This window comes from Calidris pugnax, unplaced genomic scaffold (genome assembly GCF_001431845.1).
Source record: "Calidris pugnax isolate Ruff unplaced genomic scaffold, ASM143184v1 scaffold103, whole genome shotgun sequence".
Lineage (NCBI taxonomy): Eukaryota > Metazoa > Chordata > Aves > Charadriiformes > Scolopacidae > Calidris > Calidris pugnax.
This window is the reverse complement of record NW_015090990.1, coordinates 1,674,593-1,698,229: the sequence shown is the minus strand read 5'-3', so window position 1 is coordinate 1,698,229 and position 23,637 is coordinate 1,674,593. Positions and strand designations below refer to the sequence as shown.

The window sequence follows — 23,637 nt, the reverse complement described above, 5'->3', positions numbered from 1 at the left end:
CGGCATCGGCAAGGCTATCGCCGCCGACTTGCTGGCGCTAGGTGGGCGCGGGGGGGGCGGGTGAGCTCCGCAGGGAGAGCCCGGTGGGGCAAAGGGGGCAGAGCGAGGGTCGGGGGGAGCGGGCCCGGGCCGGGCGTGAGGTGAATGCGGGGGCTGGAGTCTGAGGGGCCGCCTCAGGGAGCGCTCAGGTTGCGGCGCGTTGAGGGAGCGGGGCTGTGGGGACGTGAGTGAGGGGGACGTTGTGACAGGAGTCGGGGAGTAGCTATTTTAAAATACTGCGGTCGAAGGGAAGTTATATTAAACCCGGGCCCTTTCTCTCATGCTCCCTCTGAAGTGAGTTGCGGTGGTTGAACGGAGTCGCAGAGCAGTGTGGCTTTGGAGCCATTGTCCCCACGGGGAGCTGAGGGAAATGGGGCTTCTCTCTCACCGCTTGTGACAGGAACGTCCTGAGGTTAAAAGTATTCCTTCAGCCTGCGCTCTGTGGTATTTCTTTCCACGCTGGTTACAGAGAAATGGTACAATCTGGAGTGAAAGGCAGCCTTCTGGGTCATCCACCTTGCGGCACCTTTTCGGCAGGTTTCAACATTAGTGCTAGGGATGATCGGCGTGGGACTGGTTTCGGATAATGTTAATTATCTGGTTGGATTTGCCGTTTTCAAAATACCGGCACCAGCATTAAGCCTCAGGGCACCACACTCCCCCGGTTGGTGCTGTTGCGATGTGCACCCCGCGATGTTTCACGGCATAGCAAAAGGCTTGCTTTGTTAAGGCCGTGTGCTGGGAGACATCTCTGCCTCTCCTGGCCTTTGTCCCCAGCTCCCCACTTGCTCTGTGGAGCTGAAGTAGGGGCTAGTTCTGCTGCCTTTGCATTACTGGGGAACAAAGCTTTTTTTTTTTTAAGGTGTCCTCACATGCTGCCTTAAAGAGCTGCTTTTTAAGCACCATCACACTTGATTCATGATGTTACCCAGTTAACTTGAAACTGTACTTAATTTAATCTGCATTATTTTTCTCAAGCAAAATACGAATAACAAAAGTGTGTGTCCATAACCTCCTAAATAGAAAACCAGGCTGCAAATCTCTACAAAGCATGTGTGAGAAAATGAAGAAAGAGCTATGGCTTAAGTCTGAGTAACATTACTTACCTGCAGACTCACTGGGCTTCTCCTGAGGAGAACATGACCAGGAACTATTTCCATGCATACATTGCACTTGAAGCTGTATTGTTTTTTGGAGGGGGGCTGACTGGACAGAGAATGTCTGTAGGAGCAGTGACAGATAATGCCAGTCATGATGTACATTGTTTTTATAACCAGTGCCCTTTGAAGCCCTCTGGACAGAATTAAACCTTTCATCTGGAAACTTGTGCCCTTTTCCCTCTGACCCTATCAAGAAATGGTCTAGTCTTTCTTTGTGAAGAAAAATAAGTGATGTCAGCTTGTCCACTACAGCTTGTTCCTCCATGAGTTAGAATCTCCCCTTCCCCCAATTAATGTATTTAGCAAAAATATGGTCTTTTACTGGACCTTATTCTATATCAGTTTGTGTATTAATAAGCACTTAAGTTGCCCAGAGAGGTGGTGGAGTCCCCATCTCTGGAGACATTCAAAACCCACCTGGACGCAATTGTTTGCACCTGCTGTAGGTGAACTTGCTCTGGCACAGAGGTTTGACTAGATGATCTCGAGGGGTCCCTTCCAAGCCCTACCATTTTGTGATAAATATAACCGTCATACTGTAAATTAATATTTTGTATTAATAATTGTGTGTGCAATTTTATGAACTCTGCATTAGTCAAGTGGTTGTCCAAGTGACTAGAGGTCTTAATTTAAAAAATCAGGAGATCTCAAAGACTAATATATTCACATGTGTTGTTTTAAGATAGCCACTGATTGAAGATGAAACTCCTATTTCTAGAGAGATGTAGTTGCAGCACTTCCTTCTGGAAAAATTCAACTCCTCTATTTTATTTTCTCTTTTTTTATTTATTTTTTTTTTTTTAGTTTTATGTATAGTTTCACAAGACAGTCTGTGCCAAATGAACAGCTTGCTGCTCTTTACTCCCACTAGTTATTTTGAGTTGATTTTGGTGTTTGTTTGATCACATGAGAGGCCAAATTCCACTCAGTAAAATAGCAACAAAGAAAAAAAAAAAACAACCTGGCAAGATGTTAACTTTTTCTTTTTTTGCTGGATGAGGGTCTTGAATTGATTTATGTTAAAGCAGATGAGCCACAGAAATGGTATGAGGAAGGGATGGCTTCTGCTCTAATGCTGAGATTATGGAAGGGAGGAACTGGGAGCAAGACCTTCTCACTTGCTTGGGAGTGGAAGCTACTAATTTGCTTATCCATAATATGAAAATGCATGCCTGCTGGATTTGCACTAGGAATTAATTTGGTGTGGTCTGTTTTAGTCTATGTAGTAGCAATTGCTGAAGCCTTAAAGCTGTCCTGAGTCCACTGGTGTGACAGAAAAAACTAGACTGGTTGTACTGTGAGTGCTTGCCATAAATTTGGCACCTGCTTTGTTTTTCTCTGTAGAACGAGTCCTTCTGCATCCAAATGCTGCAAAAAACCCCACCCCAAAACCAGAAAGCTCCAGTTCCCCCCAGATTTTTCCTCTTTTCTGAGCTAGGATTCTACGGCTTGTGGCAGTGCCACAGGGAAGCCTCTGTTCCTGCTGTCTGTAGTCTGCAGATAGGAATTAATCTCGTGAGGTTATTATTTTTTCCCTCAGACTCTGTAGGGTTAAAAAGCAGAGCATTACATTTGCTCACCACTAGTCAAAATTACAGCTAGGCATACAGTAAGATTATTTTTGTGGTTTTAGAAGCAAACATTTTTTTGCAATCAAGACCTGCTGAAACATCTTTAAATCACGTAATTGATAAATGAGGCGGCTGTGAGCAGAGGCAGCAAAAGTGATGTCTGAAAGCTATTTTGCTGACTCTGCAACTCACAGTCTGTCTTCCCTTCTGCAGGAAGGAGAGGGAACCTTGTGGGTGTTTTTTTTGATTGCTCTTTCCCTGGCACAGTGGGATCTTGTTGCTAAGAAGCATCTGACATCAGTCATTTCTCTCTCTTGCAAGAGCTTCAACACTGTATCTTCTAGTGAGTGATTAATAAACGCATATCCTACGAGATATCTCTATGATGTTATTAAAAAAGCTAGCATAACTGTAATGTTAACTATGTTAGCTGAGGAATGTTTCATTTTGTCTCTACAGGTTGCAATGTTGTTATTGCCTCTCGTAAATTTGACCGATTAAAAGCTGCTGCAGAAGAACTGAATAAGTCGTTTGCTTCCGTGAGTGCCAAAGTGACTCCCATACAGTGCAATATCCGCAACGAAGATGAGGTAAAGACTAATGATGTTGTTCTGAGGCTTAACATGTCAAAAGCATATTGTGTATGTAAATTCTCAGGTCTCCAAAGGTCTTCTCTCCTTTCTCAAAAGTGGCTTAGATCGAGGGGACAGGTGCACTAAAGCACAGTTAAATTTATCTAGTTAAAAATGTGCTTTCCAAGGGAAGACCATTTGTTAGACACGTAAGCAAGAAACCATTTGTAATTGCAAATATTTTTCTGACCATGCAAAACTATTTCAGATATCTCTGGGACAAAGAGGCCTTGGACCTGGCATGTTCTACAGCTGAACAGGAGCCCGCTTAGCATGGTTCTGTGTCATATTTCTGTGACTGCAGTTAACTTGGGAAGATGGAGACTTTGGAATAGTTCCTTCAAACAAGAAGTCATAGCATAGAATCTCAACACTTGCGTTGTTGGTGTTGCTTGTATTAAAGCCAAAAAAAACCCCACCGATATTATTATTTTTAGCATGTTTCAATGGCTAAAATTGTTACAATTGAGGGCAGCCTCATTACAAACTCTATTACTATTCCAGTTGAGTTTTTTCTTCTTCATATTACAGAAAATGGAAGATCAAGAGCAAAAGTATTTAATCCAGGTTCTTCAGAAGTCTGCATTCACATCCTAACTTTTAATCTCTGTAATTAAAAATTTAAAAGTCCAGCATCAGGTTGGACTTCTAACATACTGAAGAGAGCTAGAAAATATTCCAGTAACTACTGATTGCTACATTTTTCTTAACCTCTCAAAGTCTCTGTTAAATTCTAGCATAAACTCTGCAATTTAAAGGAATATTAATGACCTTCAGTACCTATCTAGGTTCTGGAAATATCCAAATATACAACCATAAAGCAAATAAAAAGTACAGTTCTTCCCTCATGGAGCAGCTCGTGCCATAAAATATTTATAGTGATAGACTTAGACTTTCTCTCCTGAAGGATACAAACCCTGGGGCTGTGCAGTGTGTCACTTCACCTACCAGTGAATTTTAGGTTTGTATTTACTAGCATCAGCAGTGTGATATAATAGGTTATGACAGATGTCAGAGGGCAACTTGCATCATTAAAGCTACAGGAAAGAAAAGGGGTAAAGAGAGAGAAAAGGCTTAAGCCTTCTCTCACATCACTGTTCCTGCAGAAAGTACTCTGGCATGCTTAATAACCTTCTGCAGGTGAATCCTATTTCTGTGTCAGTTTGAAAATGATTTAGTGGGAACTGCAGTGTTGTGTGAGATGGTAGAGGGCTTGGATGGTGAAATGAGGCAATCTCCATTAAAAACCCTACCATTCCTCCTTTGTTTCCTGTGTATTAGGTGTGGCTAAATACGTATTTGACAAAACAGTCTCAGATGGCTTTGGAAACTTAAAGGTGCTTTTAAAGCCTTTTTTATAGTGCTGTGTGAAGTGTTTATGCATTATTCTGTGTTAGTGGTAGCCGTGCTGATGCTTGGAGAAACTTCTGTCTTTGCTATTACCCTGCAGCTTCGTCGTAGAATTGTCTCATTTCTAGTTTAGTTTTAAGCTCTACGCATTTACAGACACACCAGAGCTTTCTTAGAAATGTGATATTGGAGAAGCCTCTACCATGTGTCTTCTGCCACTGGAAGTTCTTATAAACCGTGGTCATTTCATATCCATATCTATTGAAGAGAGGGTTCAGAGGGATATGGTAGATTAACTTCAGCCTTGAATTTTTCAGGCATTGACTCAGTCTTACAGTTTGGCTCACTTAGTTCTCCAGCTGCTCTTACTTGTTTCTGTTGAAATCCTATTTAGAAAAAAGTGACTATGAACATTTCGTAAGCCTTTTGTGGAAGTTTTGAATAAGAAGTGCAATGTCTGAGGGAACTTAAGTGTACTCACTAAACAAATATTTATCCATTCCAGATGCCCATCTCCAAAACCAGATATTTTTACTGGTTAGAGACATCCTGTGATTTTTGTTCTTTAGCTCATTTTTCTTGCTCTATCCACCTCCATTAGTTCTTTAATGCTGAGATTCTCAAAGATTGCTAAATCTTTGCCACTTGTTACTTGATTTCTAAAATTACTCTTGGATCAGAAATGTGTGGATCACTTTTTCAGCTTTTAAATTTGTAGGAGGGTAGCACTTCCTTGTGCTTAGTGTTTGTAAGTTGAAGCTAGATAAACTCAAATTAACGATGGGTAACTTACACTGCTAAAAACTGTCAGAACTTAGAACCAGGGATGTTACAGATTTTCCACAACCCACTGCAAGAGTGAATGCTTTTTTTCTAATTTGCACTTGATTACATTTTGGAGACTAGAGGAAAAGTACCTTTGTGCTTTTATTTCTATACGAAGAGCATTGTACATCCCACTTTCAAACCTATTCCATTCTTAACCTAAAATTTGGTGTCTGGGACTTGGAGTCTTAGGAACAGGGGTCAGTAAAAGATATAGTGAAGGATTTTTCTAGCTGTGAGGTAAGTCTTGAATAGAGGCAACACAGCAATATAACTCACTTGAGCATCTTCACAAATACAGAAGTAGCTTCTGTTTACAGTTGAAGATGGGGTGAGAGGGCATTTAAACTTTTGGCTTCCATCCCGAAACCCTTGTACAACTGTGTTGGCTCCGTATGCTACTCATTAATAGCTCTACAACTCATTGCTTCCAGCTTAGTATGAATGAAAAGTATTTACCTCAGAAATTCACAGCAGCACACTGTTGAGAGGACAGCCTCAACAAGTATTCCCTGTGAGTCATCACATCATCTTTCTCAGCTCTTATACCAGGTACCAAAGAACGGGTGAAGGAGAAAGACTTCATAAATATTTCAACAAGGGAAAAAACTTAGGAGTTCAAGCCTCCTTAGATGTCGGAACTGATCCATCACAAGCTACAAAGCCCAGGAAGCTTCCTGGAGAACTACATAATTCATTTAATGCATCCTTCTCTTTGACATCTCACTGCAACCTTTCTAAGAATAAATCTTTTTCTTAAAGGAAGCCACTGTGATCACCTGTAGGAACAAGCCATTTGTTCTTACTGTAGCATGCATTTTTTGGTTGTTTTTTTTTTTAGCCCTCCATCTCCATCAGTTTTTCTGCATTTCTGTAAAGGCCCCCTATGAATTTTGTCCTGGTTTTAATTTTATAATCAGGCAAACTGGAAGGAGGGACTTTGAATAAAGGAGATCCAAGAAAGATGAAAGTGCTTTTAGAATTGCCAGTTGATTATTTTTTTTTGCCTCCTATTGCAAATCTTAAAGTAACTGACCTGCTTTGAAGATGACATAGCTCATTCTTCTTGTGTGCCCTAGTTTGGATTTGTGAAATTCAAGCATTAGAAGATTCATCCCTCATAATATAGTGCAATATGTCTGTTACAGCTCTTTCTGGCTTAGGAAGAGTCAAAGAAGGTGCAGTGAATTAATTGCTACAGGAGCTTGATGACAGATGTCACGGGAATAGCTTAACGAATTCACATTTTTAAGTCTCTTAATCTCATCCTCAGAGGCCCTCTTGCTTTCTAGAAAAGCTTACTTTTCATTTAATGTGCAAGAAATAATCTTGCTTGATGGAGGATTTTCAACCACTGTGTAACCTGTCAGGCTTATTTCTGTCACGAGTTTGCTGCTGCTGCTTTTGGCTAGTTTTCCATTGAGTGTTTTGTAAAGGGTAGCAAACCTGGTTTTGTTTTTAAAGATGGAACAGTAGAGGGTTCTGGGATGCCTGTAAGAGAAGGCAGGGTTTCTATCTTCTGTCTTTGTGGGGCTTTATCCTGAAGCAGTGATTGTGCATCTGTGCCGTATCCTGTGATCTGGAGAGTATGTAGTGATCAATATTGCTTCTTAGCAATTATGAAGCTGAAGTGTTTTAATTATTTGGATATTTTCTATCACTGCCCGCATAATGTGTTGAATATAACAAGAGCAGGTGAGTCTGCTCTTTCTGAGATGCAGGTGAGACAGCTCTGTGTGTGTGTGTCTTTTCAAACCAAGCTCTTTTTCCAAAATCCAAGGATCTAATTAATTAATTTCAGTGCCTCAGTATAATGGTGGACAGAGTGGAGGAGAGAAACCCAATCCTTTTTCCATTATGAAAAGAACATATTTTTTTCATCTGTAGGTGTTGGGAATGGGAAGCATGTGTTTGTGTGTCTTAAATGTTGAGCCACAGCAAATCTGTTGATGGGGGAAAGAAAGACATGAGGAACTTTTTACCCTTGCAAAGCCTTTGTGCTATATGTTCTGGACAAACATTTCTTTAATGGGTATCTAGATAAGTAGAAAACACATCTAGGTAAGCGGAAGATAAAAATTTGTCTTTCTAGTAGGCCACTGCTCTTCTTGAAACCAGCAATTCAGAATTCTGTGCGGTGTCCCCTTTCCATGCTTGAGCTCCAGCAACAAGTGCTGCTGGACCAGATACTGAGGATAAAACTTGTCACTTGAGTGTCTGACAAACGAGTCCTTCAGACAGACTCAATACACTAATATTTAGCGCTAACCTTGTGTCTGAGATTACTAGTAGCTTTTCTTTTCCAATAAACTTCATAGCTTAATATAGTCTCAATTGGTTTATAAATACTTATCGCCTGTGTGAAGCCTGTAGTGGAAGAGTGTGGCTTGGTGGGGAGCTGTGGATAAGAGATTCTTTTTGTTGTACTTTAAAATAACACAGCAATGATACAAAGTAAAAATACCTGTTATCACTGTGTAAGAATGCCTAATAGTTCTAGCCCCCAAATGGCAAATCTCTAACTCTCTGCAGTGGGTAGTTTGCCTATTGGGTTTTACTCAAATTCAAAGTGACCCGTGAATGCATGTGGACGTTTGTCCCTTTTCTGTGTCAGCAAGTACTCTCATCTCAGTTACCTGTGAAAGTGTGCTACTGCATAATACTTTTGAGTGTCAGTCAAGCAAAAAGGGTCCTTATTGAAGAGCTCCAGTCTTCTGGTTATGTCTACAGTGCCTGATTTTGTTCTTTTCAATCTTTTTCAGAAGAACATCCTAAACCGCTAACTATGGCTTCTGCAGTTTTATTTTGCTTCCAGAGACGGTCTTTAGTAGCTTTTTTTATTAAGTTCTTTCTGTGGGGATTTTGTATATTTAGGAAGAGAAAGGAATCTTATTTAGGGCTCACTGTCCTTTAAATGTGTTCTACCAGATCCTCTTTCCCACTGTGCTGGTGGCTGCTGTCACCATGTTTACTACAATTGGGAGAGGCACTGCAAGGATGCTTTCTTTACACTACAGAAGACATTGTGAAGATTGCTACAGTTGGAGCCATCTGAGCTGTCACTGGAGAGCTTGCCAGCCTTTGCTGGCTTTTGGAAAGCAGAACTGACATGTGTTTGTGGGGGTTTTTTTATTGCCCTAAGAATATGGTGCGACAAATAAGAACAACAACAGAGTTTCTGAAGATACAACATGAACCATTTTGAATTGATATGTCACAGCAGGTTTTGTCCCCCTGTTGATATCTTTCTTGTAATGTCTCAGTAGATTTTTCTTCTGGTGTTTTTTTGTTTGTTTGTTTGTTCGTTTTTTAAGATTCTTAGCATTCCCTTTTCTTTCTCTCCTTCTCTTCCCTCCAGCCCCAAGCTTGAACAGCCTTCAAACATTCCTTGTACTGAAACCATTTCTCTCCCACAAATGAGTCCATACTTCAGTGACTTATGAAGAACAATATTCAAAGCAAGATTCTCAGGCTGACAGGGAGAAGAGTTTGACATTGCTGAGCAAAGTATAACTTTTGCTACCTAGAGAGACATAACTTACTTTTCTCTGGTTGTTAGCAGACCTAGAAGTCTTAGTGACAAGATGATTCTCACAAGTTATGGGTTTAGAACTGCTGTCACAGATGTTTTGGTTTTTTGGTGTGTTCTTTCCTCAGATCCCACAAGCTGCAGTGATCAACATGAGAAATAAGATGCCATTCAGAACTTAAAGATGGTGATTTAGGTATCAAAATTATTTTCTTAAGGCATTTTTTCTCAGCAGGCATTAGTTTTTCAATCAAGCTTCAGTCATTATATGTTTGTTTAGGTTTTCTTCTTCAGAGATGTGCATATTTACAGGATCCATACTATCCTGTTAAACCATCCTGAACTGTTAGCAGCAAAAGCTGTAAGGCAGCCCTAGTGAGATACAGATGGTGCGTTGCTTGTTCTTTTGTCTCTGATATTTTCTACTGCTAACTCAGTAGATACTACTGAGGAAGGCTGATTGATACCCTTCCGCTAGTCAAATCTGTTTCAGCAGTAGCGTCGCTCCTGCTGTTTGTTTTTTGGGGTTTTTTTGGTCTGTGTTTTCTTTGACCACAGATGCTAGATAAATTTCTTATGTATGCTTGAATAGGAGTAACTGATGCATGGTATCTAGTTATGATAGATAATGTAAGCAGGAAACAGTCATGTTGTCCCATTTCCTCAATTTCTTGAGATAAAGGTTAAATTATTAAGCAGTTGCTATAGAGTTCTTATTAGTATCTTGTAATAGGAAAACATCAGCTTTGGTATCTGTAAAATCTTTGAATGCTTTGAAATACATTCCCCTCCAGAAGTTCTCTTCCGTTTAGTGCGTGTGGTGAAACTGCTGTACTTCCCAAACAGAAGACAAAGCAAAAGGCTTAGGTTACAGCCTGTAGCTCAGATTAGGTCAGTGTTAGAGCTAGGTTTAGATTCTCAAAATCTCTTTCCTTCCATATGAACTTAAGCAGCTCCTTTTCTGCGCTGACAGCGCTTTGAGTGAGTGAATAAAATATCTGTTGATATTTGCTGTTAATACCTTTTCAGAATAAATAATGCCAGACAGTGCTCTTAATTGTAAGTTATTCATCCTACTTGTAGACAAAAGGTACCTGCTTAGTCAAATATTCACCTTTACTTTGCTAAAGAAGACAACTTGTGGTATTTCCATCACTTTTTAGAGTTCATGTTTTGTACAGTAACAAACTAACAGTCTTGGTTTGTGTAAGAAGATTGACTGTTGCCAACTCATCTGTCAAAGCTTTAGTACTGAAAAACTTCTAGATAAGGATGTTAAAACTTCACAAGATGACTTAAGTTTTCTATTTAAGATGCTAAGGTATATGGGGCAGATGAAAAAAAACCCAGCAAAACAGTAGCTACCTTATATGGAACTCTTCCAGGATCTGATGTGAACACCCCCACCCTTGTGAAACATGTCAGGAGATTCTTAGTAGGTCTTAAATAGCAGGGGTTTGTGTATTTTTGTTTTTAAAAACCTTTAGCGGCGTCGATCCCCTTCTTTCAGTTCTGGTATTTTCTGTAGCACCTGCATTATACCAGGAGGATTTCCTAAGTAAATATGGACTCGGCTCAATCCTTCTTGGCTGACTAAATCTGTCATACAAATCTTCCAGCCTCTATGAAAGCTGGTACCTCCTTTTTGTGTATGAAAAGGATATGAGAGAGAAAATACTGTCTGATAATGAAAGTAGGTGTATAGCTTAACCAGCGTACTAACAAATACTGTTTCAGGTAGAAGCTTTGGTGAAGTCTACGCTGAGTCTGCATGGGAAGATTGACTTCCTGGTGAATAATGGAGGGGGCCAATTCGCAAGTCCTTCTGAAGCCATCCGTGCAAAAGGCTGGAATGCTGTGATAGACACGAATCTGACAGGGACCTTCTACTGCTGCAAAGCAGGTAGGGACTGAACATTCAGCTCCTTTTGTTCATTTGTTTTGTTTTTCACAGCGATACCAGAAGACAAGAAATGTCAAGTTTCCCTACCTTCTGTTTTCACACCCATATCTGACAGTGGATATTTGTTTTCGTGAATCTCATCCAAAGCTTTACATTACATATTTTCATATATACATACATTTAGGCAAGTATAACCTTCTGGTTAAGGTCAGGTTTGGGGAGTCAATTGGCTTAGATACTCACTTAGAAGACAGTAGGAAAGCAACTTAAATTCTGTGGCCTGTATTCACTGTGTGTAGCACAGGAGAAGATTGCTCTCCCATCAGGGATGTAAATTGAAAGTTAATTTTAAGTATGGTACATGATTCTCAGATAGCATTGGGAATGTGGAAATGAAGCTAATTTATGTGGAAGCACGAAATCTTGATTTCCACCAAAAGGTGTCTTGACAAACATTGTGCTTTACCTGGATCTCACTTACCTCACCAGTCCAGTGGTGAGGATGTGGTACAAAGAGCAGATTGTTTATCTAAATCTGCACAGGAAATGTGTGGTGTAATTGGAGATTTGGCTTCCACTTGGCAAGTTCATTTGTATGCATTTCTTCTGATATTTATAGGTTATCTTCCTCCTTCATACAGTGTACAATGCCTGGATGCAGGAACATGGAGGAGTCATTGTCAACATTACTGCTGCCGTGAGAAATGGGTTTCCCGGAATGTCGTAATATATACTTTATTTTTACATTTTCCTGTCTTTTTCCCCTAGAAGTACTAATTGCTCCTAAACACAAAATGTAGTTGTACTACATTTTAGAAAGGCATGCACTGGACAGCAGCAGAGTATGGAAATACAGTAGTTAGGTCAAGAGAGAGCAATAGTATCACTTGGCTGTATGTGTGGGTATTTCTTATTAGTTCAGTAGAGACTACAGGAATAAATGACATCTCTGGGCTACAAGACTTGCCAGCGAAGCTCTCACTGGCAATGGTATGCTAGTGGGACTAGTTGCACTCAAATATAACCTTTACCTGTTCTCTGTCCAAATTTCTGGAGGATTTGCAAAAACTTGGCACTTCTTCTACTGTCAGTTTGTAGGTCATGATGGTGTAATGAGTTATGGGAATCAGACTGGGAGTAGGAAGAACATTCTAGTATGTTACCAGGTTTTGCTTTTGTCCTTTGAGTCACATAATGCCTGCTTTTCCCATTTTCCTTTTTGCCCTCGCAAACGAGATTTTGAAGTTGTGAAAATGCTGCATTTTGGCAGTTTCTTGATTGGAAAAAATCTGAATTTCTTCTTTGAAACTACCTTTTCTTTTTTTAACTTTGAAATTTAATTTCTACTGAAGAAAATATAAAAATATAATTTGAGTAAATGTTTCATTACCTCTCTTTTCCTGATACAGTTTTGAAAGTTTTGAAAGTTTTAAATTTTTAAGGAACAGAAGAATATTTTCTCACTAACTTATTGACAGTATAAAATAAATTTAGAGATCCACAGGGTGGTGCTGAAGCTACAGTTATTTGATTTCTCCATTCTGGTTAAGTCTGGTTGAATTGTCACGGCAAATAGACAGAAGCTATATTTAAGAGTTGAACCAAGAGATAAAAAACTACTTCTGAAAAACAGTGGAAAAAGTTTCCCAAATAACTGTTGTATGTGGATGGATAGACAAAACTACTTTCAGATTAAATTACTGTTAAATTGATACTTGTTTTAGAAATGTACTATTGAAAAAGACTTGTCTTTACAAGTCCAGCCACTACTCATGCAAAAAATCACCTCATACAGTTTTTCTTAAGTATTAATTTTGAACATAAAACTAGTCCAGTTTGCTTATAGCATGCCTGGAGGTTATTTATTTCTTCCCTAAACAGATTAATAAATTGGGTTTTCTTATGTTTTTCTTAAGTTTTTCTTACTCCTTTCCTGGTATTTGAGAAGCTCTTGTATCTATCTCCTAAATCTGTTTTGCTAGGCTAAAGAAACTAAACTCTTAGTTTTCTCTGAGTCTCACTCTCCACTACTCATCACTGCAGTAATTTTGTCTGCATTTGTTCAAGCTTGTAATCATTTCAGACTTGTTTCTTGTAGCAGCAAGGTGAATGAGATCACTCTGCCTACAGTTGTCTCTGTCTCCATCCACCTATAGTAATTTTTGAATAGTGGCTTATTTTAATCATGTTTGTCAGAAGACCTAAACTATTTTTCAGACCACTGGTCTTCCAAGTGTTTCTTTACCTGTGCAGCCTACCTTTCTATGGAGTTCGAACTTTGCCTGCAGGTTTTTTCCCATTTTATAAGCCTGCTGTAGCTGACCTCATGTCATGTTGGGGAAGAGACAAGTATTTCCAGAAAATACAGGAAACTGTAGCGTAGCTTGTTTAAACTGTGAAGCTATGGTCATACTTAAAAACTAGGAAATATCTCTGTTTCTCTCAGATGGTTGGTCCAGCCATAGAAAGCTGCTCTGACTACCCAAGTGAGGCTGCGGTAGAATTAACATTGAGCACTGGTAGCTGAGGGAACAGATGCTTTTTTTGCTTTCTTTTCTCATAGGCACACAGGAGCTGCAAGAGCTGCAGTCAATAATCTAACCAAGACTTTAGCTTTAGAATGGGCCCACAGCGGTGTCAGAATTAACAGCGTTGCTCCTGTAAGTATTGGCAAGTAACCTGATTAAACTTAGCTATCATATGTGTTAATGGGTAAAACTTTGAGGCCAAAAGGGATTTTAAAATCTATAGCCTGTAACTGCTTGTGGATTATTTATGTATATATTTATTCATAATTCTCTCATATGCGTTCTTCAGGTCGTTTTAGGGTGTTTTGTACTGCTTGGATGATGAGCCAGAGATGTGGGATAAAATTGCTTCTGCTTTCTGCTTTAACTTGGCACTCTTGGGTTTATTCTAGCTTCTGGGAGGAGTTGGTGACCTGTCTTACAAACCCTAGACGTAAAATAACTGAATGTTTTGTGTTTCAGTAGTGATTAAATTATTTCTGAGTTCACACAACTTTTTTTATTTGAGGTTCAGGTATGCTGGTGGTTTCCACCTGTGTTCACAAAGTTATTTTGAACTCTGAATGTGTCACATAAAGTAAAAGACATTATCTTTTGCTTAGTTTAGTTTTAGGCATAAAAAGACTGTGTTTGGAGTGGACTTTCTCTCAAAGAAATTATATGCAAAAAATGCGTGTTATGATTTTTTTCTTATCAAATACTTGCAGACAGGAAACCACTATAGAGGCCAGCTAAAATATGCCTGCCACATTTCTGAGGAAGTAGGTAGCAGGTAGCAATTGTTTTAAGTAACTGTATGGAAAGAGCAGCTAAATTTTCTAGTGCCATGGTGGTGTGTTCACAGAGGTTATATAGAAGCCCTAGCTTTGACACTTGAGATTGTGATCTGTTGTGATTTGTGTCATCTTCGTAACCACAATTTTGCACATTTACACCCTTAAAACAAAAGAGGAAAGGTAAACTTTGTCCAGTTACTTCTACATTCGGAATTTATCTTCTCTCAGAGTAAAGTGTCAGATTTGTTTAACTGGTCCCTAGGAAGATCTTTGTACTGTCTTTGTAGGATGTATATCCTGTGGTGCCTCTTGTCCTAAAACATCTGGCTCGCTTTCTTTGGCATAGCACAGAATGCTTAATGGCAGGTGTGTGATGATCCTTTAGGTAGTGGCTCTTACTTAGCCTCTGTGAGGCACAACTCATCTGGAGGCTTGTCAAATACTGAGATCTATCTGCTGTTTTGTTTCTCCTGTTTATTTGTTTTTTCTGATTTATCAAGTCTTGGGGAAGTAAGTAATTAAGACAGAGTTATTATGTGAGTGTATTTTTCAGGCATGCTATTTACCTAATGAATCATACTAATTATACTTTATAGCATATGACAAAAGAAGTTTTTGACAAGCAAACATTTCAGTGGTTTGGCTCTTTCGGAAGTATTTGCTAGCTTGGTTACTATGTTGGTAACAAAATTCCATGCTGTAGTTAGAGTAATACTTTTTATCCTTCTCTCCCCGCTAGGTCTGTGGTAACCATACAGACTCTTACTGCTTTATGGGAGCAGAGTAACGTGTAGGGAATGGGTACACAGAGAGGGAAACATGCATTCTAAAAACAATAGTTTAATGTATGAGATATTTCCCTAGCTCCCAAAATACAGTCTCTCACATTTCACAGATATCTTAGAAGAGAAATGTTAGCATGTACTCCATAGATGGATTCAAATCCATCTGTTATTTTACTTAAATACAAAAAATCCATTGTTATTTTACTTAAACTTGAGTCCCTAAGGTTCTATCGTAACTGATGTATGTAACCCTGTGTTCCCATTGCTGTAACCTTCACCTTCGCTCTCAAGTCTAAACTGGACTGTATAATCATCAGAGCAAAGAAAATCACCTTTTTCTATTTCTATAGCATCTAAGTAGGGACAGCCTGAATTCTGACTGTAAAATCTGTTTGCTTCAATAATTCACAATAAAATCGATCTAGTGTTCCTGCAGATTACAAGAAACTGTTGAGAACTTGTTCTTGGGGCTTTGTAGTTTTCTGCTGTAAGCTAATATGAAATGCTTGACATTTTAAGTTTCCTCTTTATACTCTCCACTTCATAGTTATTGAAGTGACGGTGGAGAATTGGAATAATCTGAATTATTTCACTTGAATAAAGATGCGGCTAGCAGCCAAATTAACTATTCCATTAAGTTTAAAAACTTGCATTCAGGTACTGTTTAGGTAGTTTCATACCACAGAAAATCCCAGTAATGACAACTTCACAATTTAACAATGATCACAGTTTAAACATATGCAAGAGAACTTAATTTTCATTATGCTCTTTTAAAACAGGGACTAATATTTTCCGAAACTGCTGTTGCAAACTATGGAGAACAAGGTATAATGTTGTGGTTAAAGAGCATACCAAAGATTCCTGCCAAGAGGTCAGGGGTTCCTGAGGAGGTAATGTATTTCAGAACATTTGTGATATTTCTACTTTGTCTCTATTTCGAAGTCACTTTATTATTTGGAGAAAAATAAAGACTTCATTTTGCACTGTGATGGAATATTAAAAAAGAAAAAAGCTTGTAGCTATGTCTAGTAGTGCCAAGTGGGAGACTTAACCAGTACTCACTGCTACATTGACATTTTAATTTAGATGCCTCTTACAGCTGAAGTAGAGTACTTTCATAGTAGGCATTAGTTCTGAAAAGGTTGACTTCCAGCAGGGAGGACTGAAAGAATGTAGATTAATGTGAAAAAAACTGTATCTTAAAACTCTTTTTCCACCATCTTTGATAAACTGGTCAACTTCTTTGTTTGTTTTTCAACATCTGATGCTGATCTGAGAGCTTACTGTTTTTCATCTGTTTTTCATCTGTTACGTGCTTGATGTTTGTGACTGGAAGGATGGCTTTAAGATGGTCACAGTTTTCATCACTGAGTAGAAAACATTGCTATGTCTTCCTTATAAAAGTTTTTACAAGCATCTTTGACACAAACAATTCCCAGCAGTTTAAGAAAGATTAAAATTGCCATTCTTTTGTTAGATCTCCCCTGTGGTGTGTTTTCTACTATCTCCAGCTGCTTCTTTCATAACTGGGATAACCATGGTCGTGGATGGTGGCCAAAGTTTATACAGCCATGCCCTAGAAATACCTGGTAAGAAATGGGCTACAGAATAATACCCTTCAAGTGTTTGAAGCTGGGCAATGGGAGGACACAAAAGTAAAATGCCTAGTTTCTCAATCAGCTAAGTATGTTGTTTTATTTGTTTTCCTCAGATCATGACAGATGGCCCTCACCACCAGAAGGAAAAAATTCTGAAATGCTTCAAAAGCTTCTTTCTGGCAAGTTCAAGCCAAAGCTGTAAAGGAATAAGGTTTCACCTTATTCCCAGTTGCATGCTTGCTGATAATTTCGCTTTGTGATTTGAGCTTACCATTTTAAATAATACAATTTTTTTGCTTATATGTAACTACCTTGAGTGCCTTGATTTTATGTTGGTTTATACTTGAAAAGCTGTATAGAGTAAATTTCTTCTCTGAAAACATTCACTGCTCTGAAAACGTTCGGTCTCTTGGGAAGGGAATGTATAAAAGACAAATTCTCCATTTGTATGGGCGTTAAGTAATGAAGAATTTTAGAAGTGAATAAAAAGATACTTATTTTGAAGTGAAGAGGGGACAGAGGGAATGTTGTGAAATCCTTCTATTCTGGATGAATTTGGGGAGAAGGTAGTTTAAATCTCCATTGTTACTATTTGTTACACCAGTAATCCTTGAGGTAGCTTTTAGCTGTATACTATTTCTGTTCAGCCACGCACTGGGTGTTCAACAATGATTGTAAAGACTGAGTAGGTATTTCTCTGAAAAGAATTAAAAATAAGGCAGAATACTGTTATTAATGTTTGAAACTAATGGTGCATATCATATCAGGAATGTTGTAAGTTGTTTGCAGCTATAGCTACATAATGGAGTTAAGCTGGCTGCAACTTAAATTTTATAATAAAATAATCAGATAATAAGCTTTTACATACTGTGATGAAAAACGATATAGATTCAACAATTCAATATGTATAATCTTGAAGCAACAGCTGTGTTGTATATTGCAGTGCTTTTTGCAGTATGCTGTATTGTTCAAGGAGAAACTTGGAATCCTTCATTTACCAGTTAAAACACCTTCTGTCCATACTGTGTTGTCTTATAATGTTAACACAATTTTCTTCATCAGTGTCTCTAAAATGGGCTTGATTTTTGTCATCAGCACAGAGGTTCCATTTAAAAAACAGAAGTCTTGCAATATATCACTCGAAGAGGCTGTCTTTGTTGTTACTCACTTTATTCACTTTAAGGCAAGGTGCTCCTATGTCTGATAGTTTTTATATTTTGATTAAAGTTAAGTAATGACTATGTTCACTGTAACAACTGAAATTTGTGGAATCAAATTGCTGCTATAGAATCAACCTTATTAATATTTCATTTTGGATTGAATGTAAAAGTCTCCGTCATTTATTTGTTCTCTGCAAAGATGTTGGACTTTTGTGTCTTTCATTAAAATAAGGAAATATGTAGATTGGTTTTGCATGAAAATCTGAATGCCAGTTTTGTGAGGGAGGAGGGGTTTGAGCCAAAATGCTTTCTCCTCGTGTATCTTCTTTCCTTAGTAGCTGGGTGGTCATTTACGTGGTTGTGAGAAACTTGTACAGAGATAAAATCAGCCATGTTTTCAAAATTCTTATGCAAGGTGTATTTTGATTCTTGCAAACACTAGTTCAGAGTACACAGCAAGAAAATTCCTCAAAGAAAATGTACCTGTTAGGTAACTAACTCTAGAATCCTAGCCTATTGCATTTCAGTGAAATTATTTAATTTGTAAAGAGATTGTTTCTACATTCTTAACATTTTTCTGTAAAAAAAGGTTTAACATGAACAGGCTTGAGACTTGTGGAATTTCTCCTTGTGTTTGACTGTGAGCTGCTATGATACGTGTGGACTGTAGATTTGATGTGAAATGGAAGTGATTTGATAAAACTAAATTACTTTTATCATACCCCAGAACTATTACAGGATTTGAGCATAAACTTGGAAATAATTATTTTATATTGTTGCAAATTTCCTCTTTAACTTTGCTAGAGCCTGAATATTCATAAAGAGGGGAGGTTTATACCTAAAGGTGGTGAAATGCAGCACTCATCTCAGTGAAATGGAACAGGTTCAGAAAGGTGAGCGTTCTCCTGTGTGGGAGACATGTTCAGTCTGCAATTAATAAACTTCTCCACAAGAAAGAATTATAACAAACCTTTCTTGTTGCAATGAATACTAGGAACTTTTATTTGACCTTGCCTTCTTCAAATTCCAGCAAAGCAGTGGATGTATTAAGAATATCTAAGCTAGTGCTTTCAAAGAGGTTTGTTCCTTCACTGGCAAGAAGTTGAAACAGCCAGCATTTCTGGAGCCGTGATGTGCTGCAGCTTCGTGCAATAGGAGAATATACTCAAAATACTCTAGGGGTAAGTACAGTGTAAGAGTAACAGTACTAATGTCCCCCATCTGTTGAGGCTTACTGTGAACAATATTAAAATGCTTATCACATTATAGTGGATATTAGGCTATTAACTCCTCTGCTGTCTTGGTTTTGCAATAATCACAGCCTCTTTTTTTTTTTTTTTTTCTTTCTTTTCCATTTTTTTTCTTCTTGCACCAGGGAGAACATGAAACGTTTAATTCTCGGAACACAGCTTTTGTTTTCATCCTTGCCTTTTTAGTCACTTTTTATGCAGATTTAAATTATTTTAAAAATTTTGCAGCGCCTTGCAGAAGCCCAGTGTTGTGTCAGCTGGCAGCATAAATGTTTCAAGTTTCTGCTGTTACTGCTGCAGATAATATCAGCTGTAGCAAAGCTCTTCCTACGCTGCTGTTACAACAGCCTTTGATCAAAGGGCATTGAGAGGTTAAAAAAAATGGGTGTGGTAACAAAAACATCCTTGACCTGTATAAGATTTGGGTATCTGAAGTTCAGGGAACAGGGCTTGATTTGATTTATTTATTTTACAAGGAGGGTGAAGGCAACTGTGGGAAAAGGCCTAAAGAACCTTAGGAGGAATCAAGGAGATTTATTGTCCAAATACTGAAACTTAAGCGTTTGCTGCAATGTACAGTTGTAATAAGCAAAGAGAAGAGTGTTAGAATGACAGTTACATTTACCATTCTGTTAGAAATCTCTTTTCACTTGCTTTAATATTTATCTTTAGCTAAACCTTTACCTATTCTGCCTACCCCCTTATCAGATACTCAATTGACTGATAAATGGGTGCCTATTAACTATTACTTTGCTCCACTGTCTGGTGTTATATCTGAATATGTGTCACAGAACTTTACATTTATGAAAGCAGTGTGGTTCCATGAAAGGGAATTTCTTGTCAGCTGTGCTTGCCTTATGTTTTACAGATACTCTTTGTGTTAAGCAGAATATTGGTTATTCAGGGTAGTTATCTAGCGTAAAATGAAGTTTGATTATTCAGGGGCTTTACGTCGTGTAAAATGAAGTCTGTGTGGTATAAATCTTAATTCTTTAAGGATTAACAGTTGTTATGTTTGCTAAAGGGAATATAATCTGTCCGGTGTCATTCTGCAGTAAGGTCCATTGTCTGCCTTAAAATGTAAATGAACAAATAAAAGCTTTTCACAAGCTTTGATGGATCAGTTTAGTCTTCTGCATAGTTGTATAGAATATCCTGTATTATCTTTAAGAAAGCAAGCTATTTGCCAGATAGTGTAATTTCATACATTTCTAATCAGCATCTACTAGTTTACTCTTGCCTTCTTGAATAGCAGACTTGTGTTAAATGGCTGAGTAATGTGGACGTTAGGGGAATAATCTTATTAGTAAAGTCAACAGCGTCTGTGTCCTGGATTACTGAATATGGCTGAGTTCTAAGGGTAAATGAGTTGCTTCATAAACCTCAGCGATGGGGTTGGAGCAGACAAACCTCTCTCTCCCCCTGCCCAGTCTCATAGTGTGCCTTTTCTAGAGAAGTGATTCCATCCCTGAATGACTCCCATACTTCTTTCTCTTTCAAGTGTTATAGACAAGTCAATAGTTGGCTGTTCTTTATTTATTTTGTTCTAGAGCGAAACTTAAATGTCTTGAGCAGTGTGAATGCGTCCTGAAATGCGAAATACTAAGTATGATGGCAGATTCCAGTCTGGGTAAGAAGTCTCTTATCAGAGAGATGTGACTGTTTGAAATAGAATTACGAACAGGATTGTTGATTTTTTTTTTTTTCCCCCCTATATAATTCTTTTTATTTTAACCTAAGTCTCTTAATTTTAAAGTGTTTGTAGATAAAAGCTTACTTAGGTGTAATCTCTTAAAATGAAGTCTGTTTGGCTTCTTCTCTTATATTCCTGTAGAAGTTTAATTTTTTCCCGCTTTGGGGTGAGAAAGGACTTGGTTGCTGTAACTGCTAACCATAGCTTTATGTACTCTGAAGAATCCACTTTTTGCTTCAAATCTGTAACTCTAGGGCTCTAGCTGGAAAGGTGTAATGAATCTTCCAGCAGTGGTTCTGGACTGTCCTCCCCAGCCTATTTGCTCTTGGTCCCTTTTGGCATCAGACTCACAGCGATGGTGCAGTAGTTCCAGAGGAACTGGACCTACTGAGATGTGGGCACACCTTTCCTTCTGTCATGGAAAGGCAGGGGAGCATTGCAGTCAGGTAGGACTAGCAAAGGCTTCAAATAATGCTGTTGTTTGCTCAATGCATGTGAGCTGGATTTAGATTTATAAGCAGAATGTTGGTTCTCCTGCTGGTAAGCAAAGACTCTTGATCACTGTAAAACATCCTGGCATCACAAACTTTACGCTACTGCTGTTCCCAAAGGAAGCCATTTTGACTTCCCTTATCTGCTCTCTCTCCAGCGGCTTGTTCCTTTGCAAGTTAACCCCTCATTTGATTAAAAATATATATCTGAAATGAATCTTTTCTTTAAATAGATCCTTTCCTGGATGTAGTTCAAAATGTGGTTATCATAGCGGCAGCTATAGGAAGGAGTGGGGAGGGGAGGAAATTTGGGGAGGAAAAGGAGGAGGATGGCATGGCCATGAAAAGGGGCTGGTTTGTTGCCATTTAAAGTGCTCAGAAGCTGTGACTTCAGTGTTAACTACTACAGGCGCTTGTTAGCCTTGAGCAATACGTCGAGAAGGTGAGAACCTCTTATTGCAATGAGATATTGATTCTGGAATCCAGGGAGAGCCATACTGCCAGATTTCAGTCAACTGCTTGAGTAGACTATCCTAAGATGTGCTTACCCTATAATTTCCACCCCCGCTCCTCCCAGCTTCCATCGCCTGTTCAGGGCTCGTACTGAATGCATAAATAACTAATACGCTTCATTGCAACTTCGGTCATCTATTTTTGCACTCGTCTTTTCCATATCAGCAATTAACACTGTTCCTATGAGCTTGATTTTGCTCCAGTAGCCTGACACATGATGTCAGAACTCTGCCCCTGGATTTGAGCTCAGGGTGAGCCAGCGTCATAAGTGCTGGTCCCTGGTGTCGATAGATTTTTATTTTTTTTTTTATCTCAAAGTCAATATTTATCTGTTTATCCTGCTCCTGCTGGTGAAGATGCTCTGTTTTAGGGCTTCTGGCACAGTGGCGCCGATGCCTGTCGGGATGGACGTGACCTCCACAAAGCGCTCTTGGGAGGGTGCTGGTGGGGCAGGGAGGGCTTTGGGCAGAGGAACACAGGTGGGATGATTTACTTCAACCCTTGCTTGCTCCTCCTGTAGTGAAGGAACTCAGACTTCAGAATCTGCCGTTCACTAAGCCTTCCTCCATCAGTGAAATCCCTTTGCAAACCTGACAAATGTCCATGAACTGGGACGTTACGGCAAGGGAAGCCCTGGATGTGTTTCCAAAGCTGTGTAAGCAGCTGTGGCTCATTGATCTCGCTTGGTGGTGCAGGACCATCACACAACGTCAGCATTTTTCTTGGCTCTTTCCCTAGCGTTTAGCAGAAAAGGTCACCTTTTTAACTTTCTAGTTAAAGACTCTCAGTCATGACAAGCATCTCACAAACACGGCAATTTTGCCAACTGTGGAACAAAGCGTCTTAGCTTTGAGGGGACAACTACATCTCCTTGCATGTTGGCTCTGGAGTTCTTATCCATGGGTGTGATTCAGAGCCTCGTGCCTTTCTTGGATGCGCTTCATCAGCTGCTCCTCCTTTAGCACTGGCCTCTCCCATCCAATCTGGTTTTCTTTAAATGCTGATTGTTTTTATCATTTTCTGCAGCCTGTTTCAGTGGGAGATCTCAGAAACACTCAGGTTGTGGGCCTTGATGTGCAAAGTTTTTAAAAAAGCTCCGTACGAGGTTCCCCCTGGAATTTCACTCGCCGGGGTCCGCAGTTTGGCGTCTTGTCCCTCTGGAGACCGGGCTAATTAAGAGAGCTCACCAGCGTAATTATACATTCTCGTGATAAGGACGAGTCCTCAACTTCCGCTCAAGTAGCTTTCCCCAGGTTTGTTCAGAGCGGCCAAAATTAACCCCCCAACCCTTGCTTGGGGAGGATTTTGAGGGTTTGTCCAGGCTTTACAGAAAACACCAACCCTAATTATGTTACGGGTTACCTGCCGCCGGCCGCCGGCCCGGGCAGCCTCCTGCGCATGCGCCGCCGCAGCCCCTCGGTGCGGGCTCCCCCCCCCTTCCCGCGCCTGCGCAGAGTCGGGCCGTAGTGACGCCGGCCGGCGGTGACGTCGCGCGCTGCCTGCGCTCCTTTCCCCGCCTCTTGCCGCTGCCGGCGGCGCGTTCGACGTCAGGAGTTTCGGCGGAGCGGGAGGCGGAGCTTTCGGTTGGCAGCAGAAGCAGCGGCGGCGGCTGCCGGCGCCTCACGCCTGAGGGGATCCCCCCCCACTCCTCAACACACCCCGGCCCGGTCCGGCCCCGCCGCGGCGCCAGCGCTCCTGAGGCACCTTCCTCGCTCCCCTCCCGCCGGGCCCGCCTCCGCGCCGGTCTCCGTGCCTCCTGTCACCCTCCCCGCCGTGCCCCGGCGCGGGCAGGCCCCGGGCCCCTTCCTCCTCCCCCCCCCCCCCCCCTCTGGGG

General features: G+C 39.9%; 1 protein-coding gene across 1 annotated transcript; it reads left to right on the top strand.

Annotated features, from left to right (window-relative positions):
* Positions 1–6: 6 nt before the first annotated feature.
* PECR (peroxisomal trans-2-enoyl-CoA reductase) lies at positions 7–18,018 on the top strand. The gene is made up of 8 exons (XM_014954544.1): positions 7–41; positions 3,230–3,360; positions 10,844–11,009; positions 11,651–11,732; positions 13,573–13,669; positions 15,878–15,988; positions 16,576–16,687; positions 16,810–18,018. The coding sequence occupies exons 4-8, from the start codon at positions 11,665–11,667 to the stop codon at positions 16,896–16,898; spliced, it is 477 nt and encodes a 158-aa protein (XP_014810030.1). The 5' UTR covers positions 7–41; positions 3,230–3,360; positions 10,844–11,009; positions 11,651–11,664; the 3' UTR covers positions 16,899–18,018.
* The last annotated feature ends 5,619 nt before the right edge of the window (positions 18,019–23,637 follow it).